The sequence below is a fragment of the Orbicella faveolata genome, unplaced genomic scaffold (assembly GCF_042242905.1).
Source record: "Orbicella faveolata isolate gen_17 unplaced genomic scaffold, um_ofav_v1 contig_1, whole genome shotgun sequence".
NCBI classification, from domain to species: domain Eukaryota; kingdom Metazoa; phylum Cnidaria; class Anthozoa; order Scleractinia; family Merulinidae; genus Orbicella; species Orbicella faveolata.
Genome location: NW_028301536.1, coordinates 27,566,271 through 27,587,392, shown reverse-complemented (window position 1 = coordinate 27,587,392; position 21,122 = coordinate 27,566,271). Strand labels below are relative to the sequence as shown.

At 39.7% G+C, this 21,122-nt stretch overlaps 3 protein-coding genes across 3 annotated transcripts; all 3 read left to right on the top strand.

Moving 5' to 3' along the window:
* The first annotated feature begins 611 nt into the window (after positions 1-611).
* Positions 612-2,595, top strand: LOC110045380 (uncharacterized). The gene has a single exon (XM_020750984.2). It carries the CDS (start codon positions 1,503-1,505, stop codon positions 2,181-2,183), a length of 681 nt encoding a protein of 226 aa, XP_020606643.2. The 5' UTR covers positions 612-1,502; the 3' UTR covers positions 2,184-2,595.
* Positions 2,596-6,090: 3,495 nt separating this feature from the next.
* Positions 6,091-20,890, top strand: LOC110045379 (translation initiation factor eIF2B subunit epsilon-like). Its single transcript, XM_020750983.2, has 21 exons — positions 6,091-6,291; positions 6,471-6,595; positions 7,838-7,940; positions 8,256-8,338; positions 8,572-8,646; positions 8,976-9,075; positions 9,299-9,376; positions 14,049-14,126; positions 14,433-14,518; positions 15,814-15,936; positions 16,337-16,437; positions 16,776-16,881; positions 17,189-17,228; positions 17,552-17,684; positions 17,876-17,974; positions 18,440-18,535; positions 18,972-19,062; positions 19,509-19,626; positions 19,823-19,903; positions 20,215-20,385; positions 20,752-20,890. The coding sequence occupies exons 1-21, from the start codon at positions 6,154-6,156 to the stop codon at positions 20,830-20,832; spliced, it is 2,106 nt and encodes a 701-aa protein (XP_020606642.2). The 5' UTR covers positions 6,091-6,153; the 3' UTR covers positions 20,833-20,890.
* On the top strand, positions 9,384-11,348 carry LOC149118632 (uncharacterized). The gene has a single exon (XM_089298713.1). The coding sequence runs from the start codon at positions 9,832-9,834 to the stop codon at positions 10,495-10,497; it is 666 nt and encodes a 221-aa protein (XP_089154839.1). The 5' UTR covers positions 9,384-9,831; the 3' UTR covers positions 10,498-11,348.
* Positions 20,891-21,122: the final 232 nt, after the last annotated feature.

Sequence of the window (21,122 nt, the reverse complement as noted above, 5' to 3'; positions counted from 1 at the left end):
CCCTATTTTTTGGCGGCAAAAATTAAACTACCGAAAAATTGATGCTGTGAGCCTGTGACGAGAGTGATGGACTCTGTATTTTGGCTCAAGGCAAAAACAACGACCATCTAAGAATGGCAGCCAAAATTGACTTAGCCTGCGAACAGGCTTCCGGCGAGGTCGGAAAAAAAAATTCGGCGAGTGCCAAACCGAAGAATTCGGAGAGCTAAGCGATCGGGGCGGTTCGGGCTCACCGGGAGCCTGTTCGTAGGCCAAAAGTGACTGGGCTTTTCGGCCCTCTGATTGGCTGTCTGAAGATAAGATGTTTAGAGGGGCAATTTACGAACAAACTTCCCAGCCAGAGTCTTCATTGGACTCATTGATGAATACCTCATTGTTCGAGCGGCACGCTAACCTTGAGATTATACATATACAGTATATATTTTGTTCTAATCCCTTATTACAAGCCAGCAGATCAGGCAAATTGTGGCCCGATCAATCGTAGCCTACAGAACAGGCGGATTAGCGGGCTCCAGCACGATACACAAGCGCGCGCGCGAAGCGCGAGAACGAACGCAAAGCGCGAGATGAGAAAATTTTTTCTCCCCTCGCGCTTCGTGCACGGGCTCGTGTATCGCGCTAGAGCCAGCTAATCCGCCTGTACTGCAGGCTAGATCGATCGTGCATGGAGAAGGATACGAAGAGAATCTGAAGAATTTTAAGCAGGAACCCCGCAGAGCCGGCTGCCAAACTGGATTTAGGTAAAAGGATATTTCTAATGAGTGATAGTCGACAATAAACCTGTGGAGATTGTATATCTTATATAAGGATTTGTTTATTTTTGACTGATTGTGGTTGATTCAAATTTCTTGTGATTGGTTTTTAACTGTCTTTCCACCTAATAATCTTCTACTAGCATTGTCGAGATCATTACCGGAGAATTTTGCACCCTTTTAACACGCCAAGTTCGAAAATTAATGAGCATCGGTGCCAAACACGGAAGTTTTTGCCTATTCCGCGCCTCATTTCTTTTTTAAGTCGAAAGTCGTGAAATGCTGAGTGATTGATTAAATCACACCTACTAACGCCGTTACACGATAACACTGCCGAAAGAATTTGCTCGAGGGTGATATGACAGATTTTGTTGAAGATCTTGTCAAGGCCTTCCAAAGTTCAAACAAGCGAACGTGGACTGACAGGGGTGAAAAAACTATTTCAAGGTCGATCAACATTTAGGGTTTTTGCGATCGGTAAACCCTCTCTATAATATTTCATGTTCCATTGAAATACGACGTGAAATGTTGAATTTCAACTGAGCCTACGCTTTCACGGGTCGTGGAACGCCTTCAAGACACCGGAAGACATTCCATTGAATCGAACCTCTTCGTTCAACAAAGAAAGGCTTGCTTTTGATCTTTCTTCAAAACCAGGATTAATATCTATACGTTGCTTTAGAGGAACATTGGAAACTATCTTTCGATAATCTACAGTGGAAAGATTTCCGACAAAGGAGTCATTGAATAATGTCTGTCAAGCGAAAGGGAGATCTGTCAATTTTCAACAGAGATCCTCCTTCGTGTTTCTCCAATCGTGTGGCTAGAGTACGCCGTTCGAACAGCTTAGAAGACAGGCTTCTTCAGGACAGGCTACGATCAATTCACTTGGAACACACCATTAGAAACCGTCATATACACAAGGAAGAAAGGACGCTTGTAAAGCAGTTAAACGGAATCCACACAGTGCGAGAAACGCCGCCAATAGGACTACAAAGACGAAGGCTACTACAGACTAATACGGGCAATCCAAGTTTACTCCAAAAGGCCAGCAACACTGATCGTTTTGTCCAGAAACGGGCTCATTCTGCCCAACCACCATCAGTACATAGCCATTCACCCTCCCATGTAACGCAATCCACTGCTCTAACGCAATACCCAGGCCCAGACTGCCGATGTTCCTACACAGGATACAGACTGCGTCGGTCACCCACCATATCAACAAGCCTAGATTGCAAGCTTCCTAGATCAGCAACGTTTCCTTTATTTCTCTCGGCTACCGAATTCAGAGAAAGTTTTGGCTCTAATACAACACATGAGACGGACACCTGTAAAAACAGTCATGGAATTCCAAACGCGTACGTACAAGATGAGACACAGATCGGGTTAGGTTCATGTCGACTGCCGACTATTGACAACAATAAATCATGAAATCTGATTCTATTGTTCTTCAATCAGTTCATCATGAAAGTTTTTCAAGTTTTTAATTCTTCAACGTTTTTATCAAATAGGTGAACAAATACCAACTAAACGACCTTTCAGCAAGGTTACAACTATGAAAATATTCAACACAAAAGCGCTGGAGGAACATTGCACGGAAATAAGCTGTCGAGATTTCGTGATAACATCATCTTCATCTGAAGTGAAACCGGATAATCAGAAATGATAAATACTATGTGTGTCTTTGTGTATATATAACTGTTGCCACGCAACAAAAAGATGAATACTGTACAGCATATTGTATTGTAAAAAAAATAAGGAAAGAATGTTTCACTTCTCCCGTAGAGAAGTCAAATAAAGTTGGAAAGCAATATACAAGATTAAAACAGTTCTCTCCACTGTGTGCCAGTTGAAAGCAGTGCACAACGAGCCTTAGCCTTCAAATAAAGCGCCAAATATTTCCAGCAGTTTATGCTGGAAATACCATCAATTCTCTATTTTCCAATTGCTCACAATTCACCCTGTTTGCCCCCCCAAACTTTGCATAAACTATTGTTGTGAAATACTCTTGGGAGGTCTGCATATTCCCAAGAGCATTTCATAACAATAATTTATGTAAAATTTGGGGGGCAAACAGAGTGCATTATGGGACAATTGGAAAATAGAGAATTAAGAACAAAGAACAGTGACTGCCATGACAACTCCATTTAGCCTGAATGCAGACCTTGTTTAACATCTCCTCAAAATATACAACCAGAAGTAGAGCTCAAAACCATGTCTGTTAACCCAGGCTATTGAGTCAATAACATGATAAATAATATCAATAAACTGATGGCTCATATTTCTGGTTAGACTGCAAGCAGTCTCTCTTTTGCTTGAAATTCTGTGGGAAAGAGAGCAGGTCTTCCAATGCCCGTGCTACTCACGGCTCCTGGCTTTGTCACTTGCCTTTTGCATGTCATGCTTACATGCTCACTTGTTTTGCATTCTTCCCCATGGATTTTCGAGCAAAAGAGAGACTGCTCGCTGGCTGACTTGTTTCCCATGCTATGAACACAAGTTACAAAGATTCAACCAAGCCCAGTTAAGCAAGATTAGCAAAGACAAATAACTTTTTTTTATTACTATTACATTAAAGGAAATTTCTCTCTGTTAAAACACAAGTGTCCACAGAGAACTTATGCCATGCTTAGCACGACAGTTCTTCTCAAGTTGTTGCAGAATAGTTGATTGTTCATGTAGATTGCTTCTCTCTCTATAGTTACAAAGTTCCTATTGTCATACGTAAATTCCAACCCAGAGTAACAGGAAGAGCACTCCAAATCCCATAAAAAGAGATGCAACTAATGACACCAGCAGCTCTTTGTAGATGTCTCTGCTGTACTTGGTGGATGTGACCTCATAGCTGTGGTAACTATTAAGGAAAGTATTACAAAAACACAGAACTTCATCATAATCTTCACTGTCCAAGAAAGCTTGATGCCCTCTTGCTTGGCTATAACAAATTGAATTATATGCTAAATAAATCTGGCATTGTCTGCTAAGTTGTGCTAAGTTTTATTCTGTGTTTAAAATTTTGTTCATTTGTTCATTTCCACAGATTGATAAGGGATATTAAAAAAAGGATCTGTAACTTAAATCATTATACAACTAAGATGGTTCAGAGGGTTACTAACTAAACTCAGACAATCAGATTGCTCCATTGCTGGTCTAGTACTCTCCAAGTATTAGACTGGGTCCTGTCCCAAATAATCCTACGTGAGCACTCTTTCTGGAAGTTTTATGTTTACATTTGTACACAGAGTAACTTAGATGAAAGAGATTCTTTTTTATTGTCTTCCTACTGTCTTTTCGTCATTTTGTTTGAAAATGTCGGATGTAAGTACACACTAAAAGTTGGCTCTAAATCAGGTTGTGTGCTTGAAGTTTTTGGTGTCTTTCTAATCTGTGATTGTGGGATTTTTAACCTTTTTAAGTAACGTAATACCATACTGGTACAGTAGAATATTAGCCCTTGGTCTTTATTGTAACATTGACAAGACCCAAGTCAATATTCTCTCAGTTTGGCCCTCACACTTGATTAAGAAGATATCTGTACGTACTGAGGTGAGGTTTGTAAGATTATTATATCCTTTTCAAGCCATATGGAATGGATTCAACTGACTGATGTAATTCAAAAAAGAAAACAGGTCAATCTTTAGTTGTTTCAAATTGTCCAAACATTTTGAAATTGTTCCTCGGTCAACAAATTTGACATTGATGAAGCAACTCTACAAGGATCTGTGTACTATCACAGATAGCACAAAAATCATACAATTTGGATGTTGCTTGCATAAACGGAGCCAATAAGAGAGAACCAAAAATTGGACCCTGTGGCTTGAGCTGATTTTGTGATCTCAAAGTATGTGTACTTGTATTCTCACCGGAGTCTGCAATCCTTTTGGTCAGCTTTGAGAATTATGACCTCTTTCACTTAACTTCATTTTTTCATCTTCAGACCTTAAAATCTTGAGCAGCCAGTTCCAATTTGACAGTCTACGATCAACATGCTTCTGCACATAAGATTGGCCAAAAATAAATACTTTTTTACCTGCTTACAGTATCAAGTCTCCCTTGCAGATGTTGTTAGGTTCATCACGCAATGCTTCTGTGGGGAGAAGTGTCGTGTGACGATTGTAACAACTGCTTCAAAGGAGACTATAGTATCAGAGCTAGCCAGAGGCAGTGGTGACTAAAAGGATGCCTCCCAGTGGGGATAAGCATACATGTACTGTTTAACAAAAGGATTTAGGAAACATGAGATTGGCCAGACTGTTTTGTATTTTGGTACAAATAAAAAGCATCATGATTTCTGGAGATCACAACACCAGGGGCCGGGAAACAGTTCAAATAATTATACACAACTGAAACCATTTACTCTTTTCCATTTTTGCAGCCTATGTTTACTAATTAACAATTAGACACGTAGCCCTTGCGGGCTATAGACCCGTGGCCCTTGAGGGCGAAGGGTCTACTTGTTTTAAGCATCACCCAGCTAGTCGGACAGAAAAGGCAATAATAAAGTTAGCAATGCAAGTTGAAGAAATATTTATTTGGGAATAAATCGAAGAAGGCGTCACGCTCGATTGCGCCATTTTCGTAGCCAATCAAAATGTAGGATTTGCATTAGTCCACTAGTTGGGTGATACTAATAATCTTTATCCGTTTGATTCTCAAGATTGCGTGACAAAGAACTGTCAGTTTGTTGTCGACCGATTTGCTAAGTTGTCGAGATGTGGAAGTTCACGAGAAATATGGCTCCGAATAAAATCAATCTCAGTGAATAGACTCCGCACTGGATAAAACTCACTAAGAGTTCAATTTACCTCTTCAAGATGCAGACTGACCAAAGAGCATTCTCATCTCTTGAACTTAAAATATAAACTCACAAATTACGATCCATGACTGAAATCATCAATTCAATAAATAAAAGGATACACAAAGAACCAAGCCATAAAGAATATTCCAATAGAAAGAAGCACAATGGTCAGATGAGGAAATACGGCTGGATTGATTGGACTGGCATATCGGCCCATTTGCTCTACCGATAGTCCCTCCTGAAAGGTAGAAATTCAAGGCTTAAATAAGACATTTAACAAAAGAGAAACAAATAAAAAATGTAACTAAATTATTTAAGTCTTCGTTTCAAATATTATATACAATAATAACGTAAAGATGACTGAGATATTCCACAGATTCTACAAAAAATTTACCCACCATCTTGCAACCAAACAAAGAGAAGACGTGGAAGGGATGAATTGGGTAAAACCGCTGCTTTGCTCACAGCGCAATTTCAGCTGTCGATTTTTGATCGATAATTGTCCGGCCTTCGGAATTTTATTCGGAAATTTTCGTTTAAGTTAGTCAGGGTAGTCTGGAGCCTAACTTAGGATTATTGAAGCGCCATGTTTGTTTCAAGTAAATGATGAGTTCGAAAAAGAAGAAAGGAGAGGGAAAATCAGGCGAGTCATGGGAGAAAGGAGAAGAAATCTTTCAAGGCGTTATTCTTTCAGATAGTTTTAATTTCAGATTTTTACCAATAACTCTAGAGACGCCCAGGGTAAGTTGATTGATTTGTTAAAATTCACGTGTCTTTTATCTTTCGATTTATCCCTGTTCCCTTTACTCGCAGTTCCTGCCTGTTCCTTATATATTAGGGGTTCCCACCTCATGGCACTTTTTTAATTTCAAAATTTTGTACTGAAATATTGCATTGCTTGTGCTTGATTACACATGTAGGCCTTGTTACCGCTGGTTAATGTTCCTCTTCTGGACTACACCATTGAATTCCTTGTAGAAGCAGGAGTTCAAGAGATCTTTGTGTTTTGCTGTGCACATGCTGATCAGATCAAGAACCATTTGAGGTTTGGAACTGGAAAGAGCTGTGCTCTTATGCGTCAGTCAATTCCAGCTGTGCCCATCCCCCCCCCCCCCCCCGGGCTAACGCCCAGGCTAACCCCCAGGCATTAGCATTTTTTTAAAATAAACGGGCAAATTCCCTGGGGTGGGGACACATAAGCTGTGTAAATGCCTCAGGGTGGGGACGAAGAAAGAGGGCAAATACCCCACCCCCGGGATTGTCGCCTTCCAACACCTCTTCAGTTTTTTTATTAATCAGTGAATAAAACGTTCAACTGTTCAGTATTTTAATGCAACGGTAAGACTTCAAGGACAACAGTACGTGTTAGTTAATTCTAATTATGTTTATTTCGCGAGCGATGATTGGTGCCTGTTTTCGCAGGCTACTTTTTCTGTGTAGAATCAAGACATTTAAATGATGATGCATTGCACTTTAAACTCGCAAGATCTGTCTTGAAGATCGCATCATTTGAATTCGCAAACCTTAAGTATTTTAACTCCACTTTCATGAATTTAAAAAATGCTAGGCTAGTTTTGAATGCGAAATGCAAAATAGTCGAGTTCACGTCAGTGATTGTTTTGTGATAAACAAAATGTAGTTCACCTTGTCGCCTATATTTATATGCTTACAAGTAATGAAGAAATATCGAAAATTGAGAAAACACACCTTTAAAACATCTACAAGTTTCTCTAGTCCCTGATGGACAAGTCATTGTTTGACAAACGCCTCGTCTTTCCTGATGAACTCATCCATGGCGCTTTCGAAAACACGTGTGTCAAATGCCCGGGGGTCGCCCTGGGGTATGCAAATGCCCAGCCCGAGGGCCATGATAAAATTGCAGATGCCCCATCCCCGGGACTGACAACCTGAGCAAATGCCCCATGGTTGCCCGGGGGGGGGGGGGGGGGGGATGGGCACTGGAATTGACTGATGCATTATGATACAAAAATAAAAATTTAATCTATCAACCTTGTTCCCAGGGTCTCTCATCTTCCTGCCCTCCTCTCTCACTCTGGAGGGGAGGGTGGGGGGAGATGAGAGACCCTAGAAATGAGGTTGTTAATCTATATATAAGATAACAGAAACACAATGATAAACAATGTTTTTGAACTCAGTTAAAAAAAAATAACACGATTTTCCAGTGGCATACGATCATAGAAATGATTGCTTGTTTTCCTCTGATGAATCACAAGCCTTTGCTGAACCTCATGTAATAATAATTGTTATTTCTTTTGTTATCTTTTAGCCAATCAAAATGGACAAGTTCAAGGTCACCATGTGATGTGAAAACTATTGTCATTGAAGACTGTTTGTCATTGGGTGATGCTCTGCGAGAAATTGACCGACAGGTTAGAAATCAATACAGTATCACAACATGAATCAAAAGTCTGACGAAAGAGCTCTGTTTTCTTTTTTTTAAAGAGTATAATTTTGGAAGAGTTCTTTTTCATGAGCAATAAATTTATGGATACTTGATATGCTCCCAGAAAATGTCTGAAAATGATGACTGCTTTGCTTATGTTACATGTATACATACAATATGCCTTAAAAAAATAAACTAAGATTTGGCAGGACATGCATATCAAGGCATGTTACAGTGTATATATGTAATGAAATGTTAGGGGAGTTTCTTGCTGAATCTAACCTCCACCTTGTTTTCTCAGTCCTTCCTTAAGAATGACTTTGTTCTGGTGAGTGGTGATGTGGTATCAAATATGAAATTAGAACAAGTCTTACAAGAACACAAGTAAGTTTAATAAAAGTTATTATAAGGTTACCCTGTTTATTGAATGATTGATTGTGTCGGATGGAAATGTATTTGTGGGGGTTGTGGAAAGTACCCTCATTCTATTTACTCTGTAATCACACCCTCTATGATCATGACACCTGAGGGAAAGATGACATAATGTAGGAACATGGTACAGAAAGCTATAAATAATGTACATGTAGTTATACACTGAGCCTCCTTTTGACTAACAGGGATAGACGGAAAAAGGATAAAGCATCATTGATGACAATGGTTTTTAAAGTTGCCAATCCTGGACATAGAACAAGGTATTAGAAAGTGGGTTACCAGTATAATCTTAATAATGCAGTTAACCAAAGCCACTGTCTGCCCAGTGTCCTTGTGAATGGTTTTTCTTGATAATAAACACATTTAAATTGCATTATCTGCTAAGTTTTCCAGTTTTGTTTTGTTTTCCAAATGCAAATTATGGCATTTTGTTGTTGTTCTGTTTAAAACTGGAGTACTTTGTTCATCATCTGTAACAAACTTTTACACGGGGTAATGCAATAGGTTACCAACCAACAAAAGCACAAAGTGTAACGTGCTATTGAAAGTTTATCTACAGTGTAAATGTACAGGAAATTTTTAATTGTAGATGTCAGGAAGAGGACCTCATAGTTGCTCTAGACTCAACAACAGGCAGAATTCTACAGTGTGAGAAGACAGCTAACAAAAAGCGATTTTCATTTCCACTTGTAAGTTATTACAATTTACCTGTGTCTGTTAGTTGTGTCTGTTAGTTTTATTGGTTTTGTTCTTGCTCTTTTGGTACCATTTATCAAGCGCCACTTAATTTGTATTTCTGTCAAATGCTTTTTAATAGCATTAATATTAGTAAGAGTTATTACTAACTTATTCTGACAGAATATTCCACACCTGTGTTAATGCTTGATCTTTGGTTTATTTTGTTATTTTCAGAGTCTATTTTCAGACAACAATAATATTCAAATAAGATATGATCTTCTGGACTGTAACATTTGTATATGTTCAACAACTGTGAGTTGATCAATTTTATAATATATTAAATGAATTTTAATGTAAAATTTCACTTGTTATGCATACTTGTAAACTACATGCTTGTGCTACATTTTCCTTTTATACATTTGACACTCTCTTGTAAATGTTCATCATTGTCGTCATCATCATCATCATCATTGTCACCCTCTCCTTTCTTGAGGAATTGAACTGTGCATTTGGCACTTCCAAAGCTGTCCTGTGTTGTAATATTAACTTGTGGGTACCCCTCTGTGGAGTCCCTTACATTTTTGTGGGCCACCCCACATCTCGCGAACGTGAGAGTTGGCTTATGTCGGACATTGTGTTGACAGTGTTTAACGTTGCGTTGAGTATTTGAGCCTTATCTAAAGCTATCTTACAACATGGTGTCAGAAGTGAAAACCTTTTAGAGATTGCAAGGAGTTTATCAGGGCTTGGCTGAGTTACAAACCGCGATGGCTGAACGAGATACGAGAACTCCAGGTCCTTTGGTGCTCGATGCAAACGCAGCGGACAACTGGAGAAAGTTTTTAATGCAGTTTGAAATTTATCTTGTGGCGAAAAGCAAAGATGACAAACCGGACAAATTGAAGGTAAACATGTTACTTCACTGTGCTGGACCCGAAGCGATTGAAGAATATAGTCATTTTGTTTACAATACTGGAGAAGACAAAGAATGTTATGTGGATGTTTGCAGCAAATTTAAGGCACTCTGTGAGGGAGCAAGGAATGTCATTTATGAGAGGTTAGTGTTTAATAAGCGTAACCAGAAAGAGGGAGAGCGAGTTGATAACTTTGTCAGCGAACTGAAACGGTTGTCGCTAACATGTGAATTCGGCGAACTGCGAGATTCGCTAATAAGAGATCGAATTGTGGGAGGTGTATTATCTGATGAGCTGAGAGGGGAACTGCTAAAGAAACCTGATCTAACCCTACAGAAGGCTCATGATTATTGTCGTACCTTTGAAGCCTCAGAATTACAAAAGTTCAAGTTCAACATTCAAGCAAGTGCTGGAACTGAGCATTCATTAGGAATTCAGCCTGTTAGAAAGTCAAAAGAAGCTGACAAGACAGCTGCTCGTTCTTGTAAGTTTTGTGGTTACAAGCACCCATTTACTTGACCATCTCGTTGTCCCGCATTTGGAAAACAGTGCTTAAAGTGTAAGAAAGAAGGTCATTTTGCCCAAGTGTGCCCAGGGAATGTAAAAGAAGGTTCGAAAGTTGATTTAGTGCAACAAGAAAGTCCACCAAACCTAGACACTCGGAATATGAATAAGGAGGTACATACCTATTTTGGATCTATTGAACTAGACAGTGTTTCCGATTCCAGGAAATCAACAAAGAGCCTTATCACTCTTAAGATTGAAGGGCAGAATGTTGAAGTAAAAGCAGACACAGGTGCAGAGGCTACCGTCATACCCTTTCATCTGTATAAGAAAATCTCCAAAAAACCTCTCCAAAAGATTCAGCAACCCTTGAAAGGCTGGCTTGCAACTAAGCCCATTCATCCAAGAGGCTGTGTACGCCTTCAAACTCAATACAAGAATCGTCAAATGAACCTGTTGTACCTTGTTGTTGACGGGAACTTTACACCCTTATTGGGATGTGATGCCTGCTTGGATTTAGAAGTCCTTCAGTTTATGAATCTCCAACTGATAGATACACCAGTACCTAATCCAGCCATGCCGGATACGCCAAGAGCACGCGGAAACCAGACCATCTTCCAGAAGGACCCAATATTGAGGGAGTACCCAGATTGTTTCAGTGACAAACCCGGCACACTTCCAAACAAAGTACATCTGGAAGTTGATGCTTCAGTACCCCCAGTTGTTCACCCTCCCAGGAAAATTCCAGTTGCTATGCTGGAGCCAGCATGAGAGAAACTCAAAGAGATGGAAGAAGATGGTATTATCGTGAAAGAGGATGAGCCTACGTCGTGGGTCTCATCAATGCTAGTTATTGACAAAAGAAAGGTGAAGGATAAAAGAAAGGACACTCCACTGTCAAAGGATGATGTCAGAATTTGTATTGACCCAAGAGATCTTAACAAGGCCCTGAAAAGACCCCATTATCCAATGGTTACTGTAGAAGAAGTTGCAAACCGACTTTCAGGTGCAAAGAGTTTCACATCACTTGATGCATGCAGTGGATACTGGCAACTCCCCGTAGATGAGGAGAGTTCCAAGCTCTTGACTTTTAACACACCGTGGGGGCGATACCGATTTACAAGACTCCCTTTTGGTGTCTCACCAGCCCCTGAAATCTACCAAAGGGAGATGGACAGACTGTTTGAAGGGGTTCCTGTTGAAATCATAGTGGATGATTTCCTGATACATGGTAAAGATCAGCTTGAAGTTGATGACAAATTGAGAAGAGTACTTGACAAGAGCAGGGAGGTAGGATTGAAGTTCAACCCTAAAAAGGTGAAGCTTAGAGTACCAGAAGTAAGTTATGTTGGACACCTGTTCTCATCTGAAGGTTTGAAACCAGATCCGGAGAAGATCAGAGCCATTAATGAGATGCCACCCCCAGAAGACAAAGGAGGTGTACTTCGCATACTAGGAACTGTGAATTACCTGGACAAATTCATCAAGCACAAGGCTGACATACAAGAACCCATATTGCAACTTACCCAAAAAGATGCAGCATTTGTTTGGGAAAAGCCACAACAAGAGGCCTTCGACAATCTGAAATCAGTCATCACGAGTGCACCTGCACTAGCTTATTTTGACAACAGCAAGGAAACCGTGCTAAATGTAGATGCAAGTAGTAAAGGCCTTGGTGCAGTGATCCTACAGGACGGCAAGCTGGTTGCATTCGGATCCAAAACACTAACCAACTGTGAGAAAAGGTTTGCAAACAGAGTCTATCTTCCGCAAGTCTCTAAATGATGCTCCCCCCAGGCTACAAAGGATGCTATTGAAACTTACCAAGTATGATCTTGATGTGCGATATGTCCTTGGAAAACAGCAAGTCATCTCAGACTGTCTTAGCAGAGCACCTCTCAGTGATATGGAGCCAGTCAGTGAACCAGAAGATGTAATTGGAATCAATCTTATTGAGGAGCTCGGATTTGAAAGCAGCACACTGAAGAGATTTAAGGAGACCTCCAGCATTGACGAAACCTCGAGAGTAGTGATGGAGTATGTCTTGAAAGGGTGGCCGTCTGAGAAAGAACAGGTTGATGAGCTTGCTAGAGAGTACTGGAGTTTTAAGGAAGAGCTGAGTGTGGAGGATGGATTGCTGTTTAAATCAGACCGAATAGTCGTTCCAAGACCACTGAGGGCTGAGGTGCTGGATGAAATCCATGGAGCTCATATGGGAGAAAGTAAGAGCCTTAGCTTTGCCAGAGATTACGTCTTCTGGCCCTCAATGACAGCCCAGATCAAAGACAAAGTCAGCTCCTGTTCAATTTGTAATGCCTTCTGCAGGCGACAACAAAGAGAGTCATTGCATCCACATGACATCCCTGGATTACCTTGGCAGGTAGTTGGGACTGACTTGTTTGAATATGGAGGCCAAACATACTTGTTGGTCACTGACTTCTATTCAAAATACTTTGAAATTGAATTACTGCGTCAGAACACTGCCACCTGTGTCATTAACAACCTGAAGAAAATATTTGCAAGGTTGGGAGTCCCGGATAAGGTTGTGAGCGATAATGGTTCCCAATACAGCAATACCAGGAATCTATTTGACAGCACTCATGAGTTCAAGCAATTTGCTGAAGATTGGGGTTTTTGCCACACAACAAGCTCTCCAGAGTACCCCCAATCAAATGGTGCAGCGGAGAGAGCAGTGCAGACAGCAAAGCGCATTTTGAAGAAGGCTGCAGCTGACCAAAAAGACCCTTTTGAAGGGCTGTTGAAGTACCGCAACACTCCATTTGAAGATATTGGCGTGTCACCTGCACAGCTGCTGATGAGTCGGCGCACACGCACAATGATACCAATCCATCGACATCTCTTATTACCGTAGGCAGTGGATCCTGATAGAGTAGTGAAAGCGCTGCAGCTATGTCAATTTGTCTCTAAGAAGAATTACGACAAACAGAGTAGAGATCTGCCTCCACTTGAAGCTGGGGACAAGGTGCAAATTCGGCCAAATAGAGATAGAGAATGGCGTGAAGCAGAAGTGTTGCCACGATCATACTTAGTACAGGATGAACGAGGGTGTGTCTATAGAAGAAATCGAAGGCAGATAATCTCAGTCCCAAATGATCATCCAATGAGACCACGGCTGCACGATCCTCCTTCAAGTCCCCAGTGTGCTGACTCTCCAATATGTCCATCATCACCTTCTATAAAGGACTCAGCACCAGAACCAATGGAATCAGCAGAAGGACCAAGAAATGCAGAACGATCACCTATTACAACCAGATCCGGGCGACAAGTTAAAAAGTTCCAGAGACTCATTGAATCCTGTTAGAGGAGAGATGTTGTAATATTAACTTGTGGGTACCCCTCTGTGGAGTCCCTTACATTTTTGTGGGCCGCCCCACATCTCGCGAACATGAGAGTTGGCTTATGTCGGACATTGTGCTGACAGTGTTTAACGTTGCATTGAGTATTTGAGCCTTATCTAAAGCTATCTTACAACATCCTGTCAGTCACTGCAGTTTCTATCTCTTCCCAGGATGTAAAACCCATCCCATCTTTTATTTCAATTTTAGGTTCCACAATTATTTACAGACAATTTTGACTATCAAACAAGAGATGACTTTGTGAGAGGAATCCTTGTCAATGAGGAGGTATTTGAAATTCAATTGGCCACAATTTAGAGTAGTAACATAACATATTGCCTTCTAGCTGCCAGTACTGAACAGAATTCAATCTTGTTATATTTGTACTCCTGAATATATTTGACATCTGTTATAAAAATAATTAATGACTGACAACTTTTCAAGTCATAAGGAAAAAAATTAAAGGAATTCTAGGAGATTTGTACAATCGTGGCAAGGATATCAAGGGAGTGTACAAGAAAATGACCAGACATTTCTTTTCAATACAAAAATGACTAATCAAGGATATTTTACTTTTGGTTTTAATTTCTTCAGATAATGGGCAACCAAATTCATTCATTTGTTATAAGTGACAAGTATGCTGCCAGAGTGTCTAATCCCTACATGTATGACACAATCAGGTGTGTAAGTTACAACTTTCAGTTGATTTCACGAGCTTCATTTTAAACTCTTTGTGTTTAGGATGTGACCATAGTAAAAGCTAAACCTGCACTCTGGCTTATGCTACTAGAACTTATCCCTAATTTCTGTAGCATGAAGCAACTTGGAGTATCGAGTACTTCTCCACCTGTATGATATGCTGGTCCATCACTGGATAACCCCCCTTCAACATTTTGTCTAGTTGAATGAACAGCTTGCCCATACTTATTCATACTCCTGTGTGGAGATACATGTCTAAGTGTGGAGCTAAAAACACACAAAACAATGCTCCTAGGCAGCTGGCCTGGGTCATACCAGGGTGGTTTAATCCAGAGTCAGATGTTCATACCTCTTACTAACCGAGCTCGAGGGCTGTACTGTAAGTTATAGATTGAGTTTTTCCCCATTGATTTATGGCCAAAGCACAAAGCATGCGGGCCATAAATTGAAGGGGAAAAATGAGGATCCCTAACTTATCGTATGGACAGAGAAAACGAGGTTAGTAAGATATTTATTAAATCTCTATGTGTGTCTGACAGGTTCAGGAATGATTTCTGTTCACGTGGAACGGCTTCAAATTTCTGACGTACCTCAAAAGCAAAATGAGTCAATTTGAAATCGTTGTTAAGTGACTCTGAAGTCGTTAGCAGGTTTTAATACACAATTTCGAAACTAAAAAACGTTTTAAACTTTTACTTGCTAAAAAAGTTAAGAACACTTGGGAATAAATCACAAAACATTTTGGCAACAAAAACAGCTTTAAATTTTAGCGGGCTGTACAATAGAATACAGCCCACTAAATTGACCAATTACAGCGAGCATACTAACTGAAAGATATAATAATATAGTACACATTTTCAAAGAAATCCCAATTGAAAACAAAATGCTTCATTTACACAAGTTACCAGCTGGTGCCTCAAAAGGTTGGTGGAGCCAGGCAGCGATTGCGCACGGGGAAGGGGGTGTCTTGGCAACCATAGAAAAGGCCACCACCATAGGCACTGTCACACTGAACCAGTCAGTTGTCACTACTTACTGAATCCAATACTTACCAAAGGGAGGGTGGAGAGGGGAAACAACTTGGGAATTCTACTGTAGGCTAAATTGGACTTACTTGAAGGCCAGCAAGTGAGCAAATGCAAATTCACACAACAAGCGAAAAAGAATTTGCTATAAATTACTAACAGAATCCATGATTACATCAACTATTATTGTCTCTTCACAGGTACTAATTAGGGACATGCATGTGTAAATGTTTGTTATTTCTTCTCTGTAGCAAAGACATTCTCAGTAGATGGGCATATCCAATAGTCCCTGATAACAGTGTGTTTTTCATGGACTACTCCTACTCTTTCACTAGACACAATGTCTACCTTGACAGTGAACTCTCACTAGCTAGGTGAGTGTTGCTACAATGTGCTATTATATAGATTACATGTAGTTTTTAATTCTGCTACTTTGCATGATATGTGCTTTTCTATGTGTAATTCGACTCACTGACTCACTTTATAGGGGAACAAAAGCACTGTTGAGAACTTAATTTGATGAAAATGTTTTTGTTTTGCAGGACAATTTTTGCTTGTTTTTATTGATCAAATGAATAGGAATTCATTAAATACAGTTTTAGGGAGAATAAAGCAGATTTTACATAATCCTTTACTCTTAGCTACTACCCTAATTGTTGGTAAATAATTATTGTGGACTGGTTTTTACTGAATGTTGTACCTCATGCAGTAGGTTTTAGTATATTGTATTACCATCTTGTTATTTTGAACCATTTATTTTTTTCCCTTTTGCAGGGATTGCAAGTTAGAGGAAAATCTTTTAATAAGTAAAGGTACTTCAGTAGGTGCTGGCACAGTCATCACTAACTCTGTTATAGGGAGAAACTGTGTTATAGGTAAGGAAGAAGGTTTTGTTATATTTGGCTTGTAATGTGTCAGTTGTCTGAAATAAAGTTAATTTTTCTACTAACAGTAAACAATTGCAAGCTTGAAAAGCCATGTATATCTTTTATCAGCTATTTATTAGAGATCAAGTATTTCAGTTTCTTGCCAACACATTTTTGTCACTTTCTAACAAAGCAACCAAGCAATGTTGGGGGACCATAGTGACTTCTGTGTAGTTTTAAGATGAAAACAAATTTACTAGTTGCATACAATTTTGGAAAAATAGAAAAAACGATCTCTGGTTAATTGTACCAGCAAATCCTCAACTCAACACACATGCATTTTCCAGGTGATTTTGTTCAACTTGATGGTGTCCATCTGTGGGACAATGTCAAAGTAGACGATGGCTGTAACATTTTCAAGTCAATTCTGTGTAAAAATGTTCATATAAAAAGGTACAGAAAATTTTCATTCCATCTTGTAGCACTTACATAAACACTTTACAAAAGTCCATAACCTTGTAATGCCCTGTTAGCAGTTACCTAACTTATTTGAATAAAGTGATACATGAAACCTCATAGATGCCGTATAGCTATCTCCACAGATGTCTGCATTTTACATGTGCTCCTGCATGTGTCTGTAATTGTAATGAAACGTTGCTATTTTAAAAATTAGGTATCTTGGCTTGTGCTTTTTATATACAGTAGATACTTGTTTAAAGTTCTGTTGGAACAATTATTCTCTTGTTTATTGCATTTGTAGGAATGTTACAATTACAGCTGGATCAATCATTTCATTTAATGTAAGTAATGTTTAAGTCCTGCTCGGATAAAAAAATTAATGGTTCAACATGTTTGCAGCCTTCCTGTGACTTGGCTGTGGCTATTATACCCACTGCAAATTTCTACGTGATCGGGCAACCAAAAAAAGATATTTATGTCTTTTGTGATTTTTTGTTGTTATTCTTATCGCTTTTGGTGCAAGTATCATCTTTGGACTTGTTACCGTTTTTCAGATGTATTCTTTTGGCATATAACAGAGGACATTAGAAGTGAAGTGTCAAGTCAATAGAAAACAACAACAGTATCTTTAGTGCCAACCAATACATGTTTTGTTGATTTTCAGGTTGTGGTTGGGCCTGACATAAGCTTCCCTCCAGGAGTGAAAATCACGCTAAAGAAACAAACAGAAGACGACTCAGATTTTGGAATGGATGAACTCTCTCTTGTCGAGAAGCCCACACTTGAGCAGCAAGATGGTTAGTTGTTCTACTGTTTTATTTTTGGTGATCAGTGATAGTGGCTTGCAAAACCAGGGTTTGATTTAAGCTCTCGTTTTTGTTGCGAAGTGACTTCACTTGTATTGCTGTTATTTATGTCAAATAGACAAATCATTTATCTGCATGATCATGGCAATTGTCCTACATAGTATTATGTTATTTGTTTGTAGAGTTTAATCCAGAGGAGGTAGGCGTTGAAGGACAAGGTTACATATGGAGACCAGTAGCTGAATTCGATGATGAAATGGAACAAACTCGAGATGTTTGGGGTAAGGACCTGTTTAGTCTATTTGTAAGTGTGCTGTGAGAGCAAGGTTCTTCCCTAAAAAATACCAGGCTTAAGACTTCAAGTCGAGTAGTGAAACCCTAGATCGAACCGGGATCAATGTTTGCGTTACTCTGGTAAAAGAAAATGGTATGGACCGAGTTTGAAGAGTGCGATGAAAAGGAGCGAAAACTTGACTTTCTTCGCGAACTCAATGCATCAGGGGCTGACTTACTTTAGGTTTTTTTATCTCTTCTTACCCCCGCCCCCTTTCTATTTTTTTACCCTTTAGTCTCAGTGATGGGTATATCTACCAGGTTTTGTTTTCTTGTGAAACCAAGGAAATAAATAGGAGAAATTGGCTTTGGTACATTTAGCAAAGGTGCAGAATTGTATTTGATTATTGAAGCATAGTAAAACTAAGATGTAAGTGAGCGAAGCTCAAAGCAATATGGTGGATTCTATTTAGGTGTGGACAGAGTAAGTTTAAGTGAGGAGGAAGTAAGCTCAGTATCCAGTGAAGAAGAGACTCCACCGTGCAGTCCGCCACCTGAGGATAGCAGATGTGAGTACTAGACAGTAACACGAGGATGTAACGAGTGGCCTGAAGTGGAGGGTGGGTGGGGTGGGTGGGTGAGTGAAGCGAGAGGTTTCAGAGTGGAACGGAGTGGCATGGTTAGCGAGGAAGGGAATATTCTTCACGAGTACCTTTTTCGTGACCTGAGAACATTGTAACGTCTTTCCCCTTTTTATCAGTGAACTTAGAGTAAGGCCACTCGTTGTTTTACGTCAATAAGAACGAAGAAAGAGAATAAAAGTGGTGATAAGAAAACTGTAGGTTTGTTTTTCGCTCTCTTTCTCTTGTTTGTCTTTTGTTAAATAATCCTCCGAGAAAAATGGGAAAAAAAAGTTTCCTGTGTATTTTGTGTTTAAGTTGCTTATGTTGTGGCATACAAAGACTCACAGTGTTTCTGTTTATTTTTTCGCATGGTTGTTTGAAGTGTTCTACACTGAGGTACTGGAGTCTATAAGACACGGAGTAGCTGATCATGTCGATCCCGAGAACATTATACTGGAAATAAATGCTTCAAAGTAAGTGAGCTTAAAAGCAGAATCATGACACTCCCTTTAAAGAAGTTCAGTCACGTTATTTTGTGTTGTTTTGGTTGTGTACGGTATTATCTTTTAATTGAAGGAAACCTGAAAATAATAGTTTGCTAAGATAGAAAAACACCAAAGAGATGAATATAAACCACAAAGGAACAAGGTTGGTTAAGGATGGAGAAGATCGATCAGGATTACTAACGACGAACTTGAAAAATCTAGGCTAAAGTTTTCAAGTTGCGCAAACCGTGACGCAGCCCCTTTAGGCTCGTTGGCTTTTAAAAGCACTGCTTGTTTTTGTATATCATTAAACAAATTGACGTCAGTTTTTCATGCGTCTGTCCTGTTATTGATCATGACTTTCGTCATAACATTGTCAGAATTTTCTGCAGTTATCGTAAAATTACTTATCGCGGAAATTATTCTTACTATAGGTTTGCGTATAACGTGACCTTCCACGAACTAAACCAAGCGGTCGTGAAGTCTTTACTGGAGTCCTCTCTTCACGATGTTTCTTTATCCAAACAAGACTTGTCCAAGAATCTTAAAAAGGTAGTGTTTATTTATTGAACCGTTGGATGTGTTTAACAACATGAGAAGACTTTATGTACATGTGTTAGTTACCCATCAGTTGTTGTTAAAATATCCTTGAGAGAGATCAAAGGAGTCTTTTTGTACGTTCAATATACTCCTGCTTTCTTAGAGCTTCACTTCACTTGACTAATGGAAGAATTTTACTTCCTTTCAGGCCGTAGATTATCTTCTTCCTATTATTTCCAACTACATTAAGACGTCTGATGGCCAAAGGGACGCGCTGAATGCCTCAGAGGTCAGTTTTTTTTTTTTTAAATTATCGTTCTCGTTGCTATGGTACTATGGTTTCCTTTACGCTTTGTTTAAGGTCGTAATTTCGCTTCCATCTAAAAAATCCCCACGGTTGCAAATTAAAAACGCAAGTTGTGTTGCTATTCGACGGAAGTGTAAAGCCCTGTTGAATGTGAAAGTTATTCTAGTGGAGATTGGCAGAGTGCACGTGTGGAAATGTTAAGTATAGCTGATTTTGGATTCTAGTGAACAACATTTTCCTTTCTCTCGCCTGGAAGAACATTCAAACTATCATTTTTCTTCACTTTTGATCAGGAATTTTTCGTGCAAGCAATGTGGGCGGCTCCACTTTGTCAGACCTTTCTCCACCTTTTGTACGACAAAGAAATCCTAGAGGAGCCCATTATTCTTCAGTGGTATTCCCGCACGCACGGGGAAGGAGAGGACAGCGGCTTCGAACCACAACGTAAACAACTGCGACAACAGGTACGTCACTCTTGGCACGTGAGCAGGTATGTCAGCATGTCACTGCGTCATAGTGTATATGTCGAATTGGCATTTTTTGTTTACTGGGTACGGTTTTTCCCACGAAAGCCGCGGTGTGCTGGGATAAGAATCCTTGTTGTGCCAGACGTTATTACACCTACCTTATTTCACGTAACGAAACACTTTGCTCTGAAATTGCTCAGTTTTAGTCGGCAGATTAGGTCGCGATTTGGTCTTATTAATGATTGTAAACGCAGCAGTAGTGTTGTAACGTCAATTGTCTTCTCTTTCGTTAGATTTTTATCTTTTAAGACCCAATACAAATTGTGGGATTTTTTTTCAAAGCTCTTGTTCTGTTATTGACAGATTTCTCGCTTCATCACGTGGCTACAAGAAGCAGAGGAAGAAAGTGATGATGATGATGATGACGACGACGAAGAAGAATGAATCAGTTTTATCAATTCTGTTCTAGAAGATGTGTTAATAAATAGACCTTTTACTCTTATTGCCTAAATTGTCTGTTGCCGCTTCAGGCTCGTCCAGACGTTGTTTATGATCCATTTCCCGTTTGTCCTCGCACAGCAATATAAATTCTTCAAAACGACTGCTAGTTTGGTGGTGAGAGCAATCGCTTCCCACCAGTGTGGCCTGTGTTCAAATCCCGGACTTGGCATCATATCTTTAATCTATTGTTGGTCCTCGCCCTTTGCTTAGAGGGTCTTTGTCCAGGTTCTCAC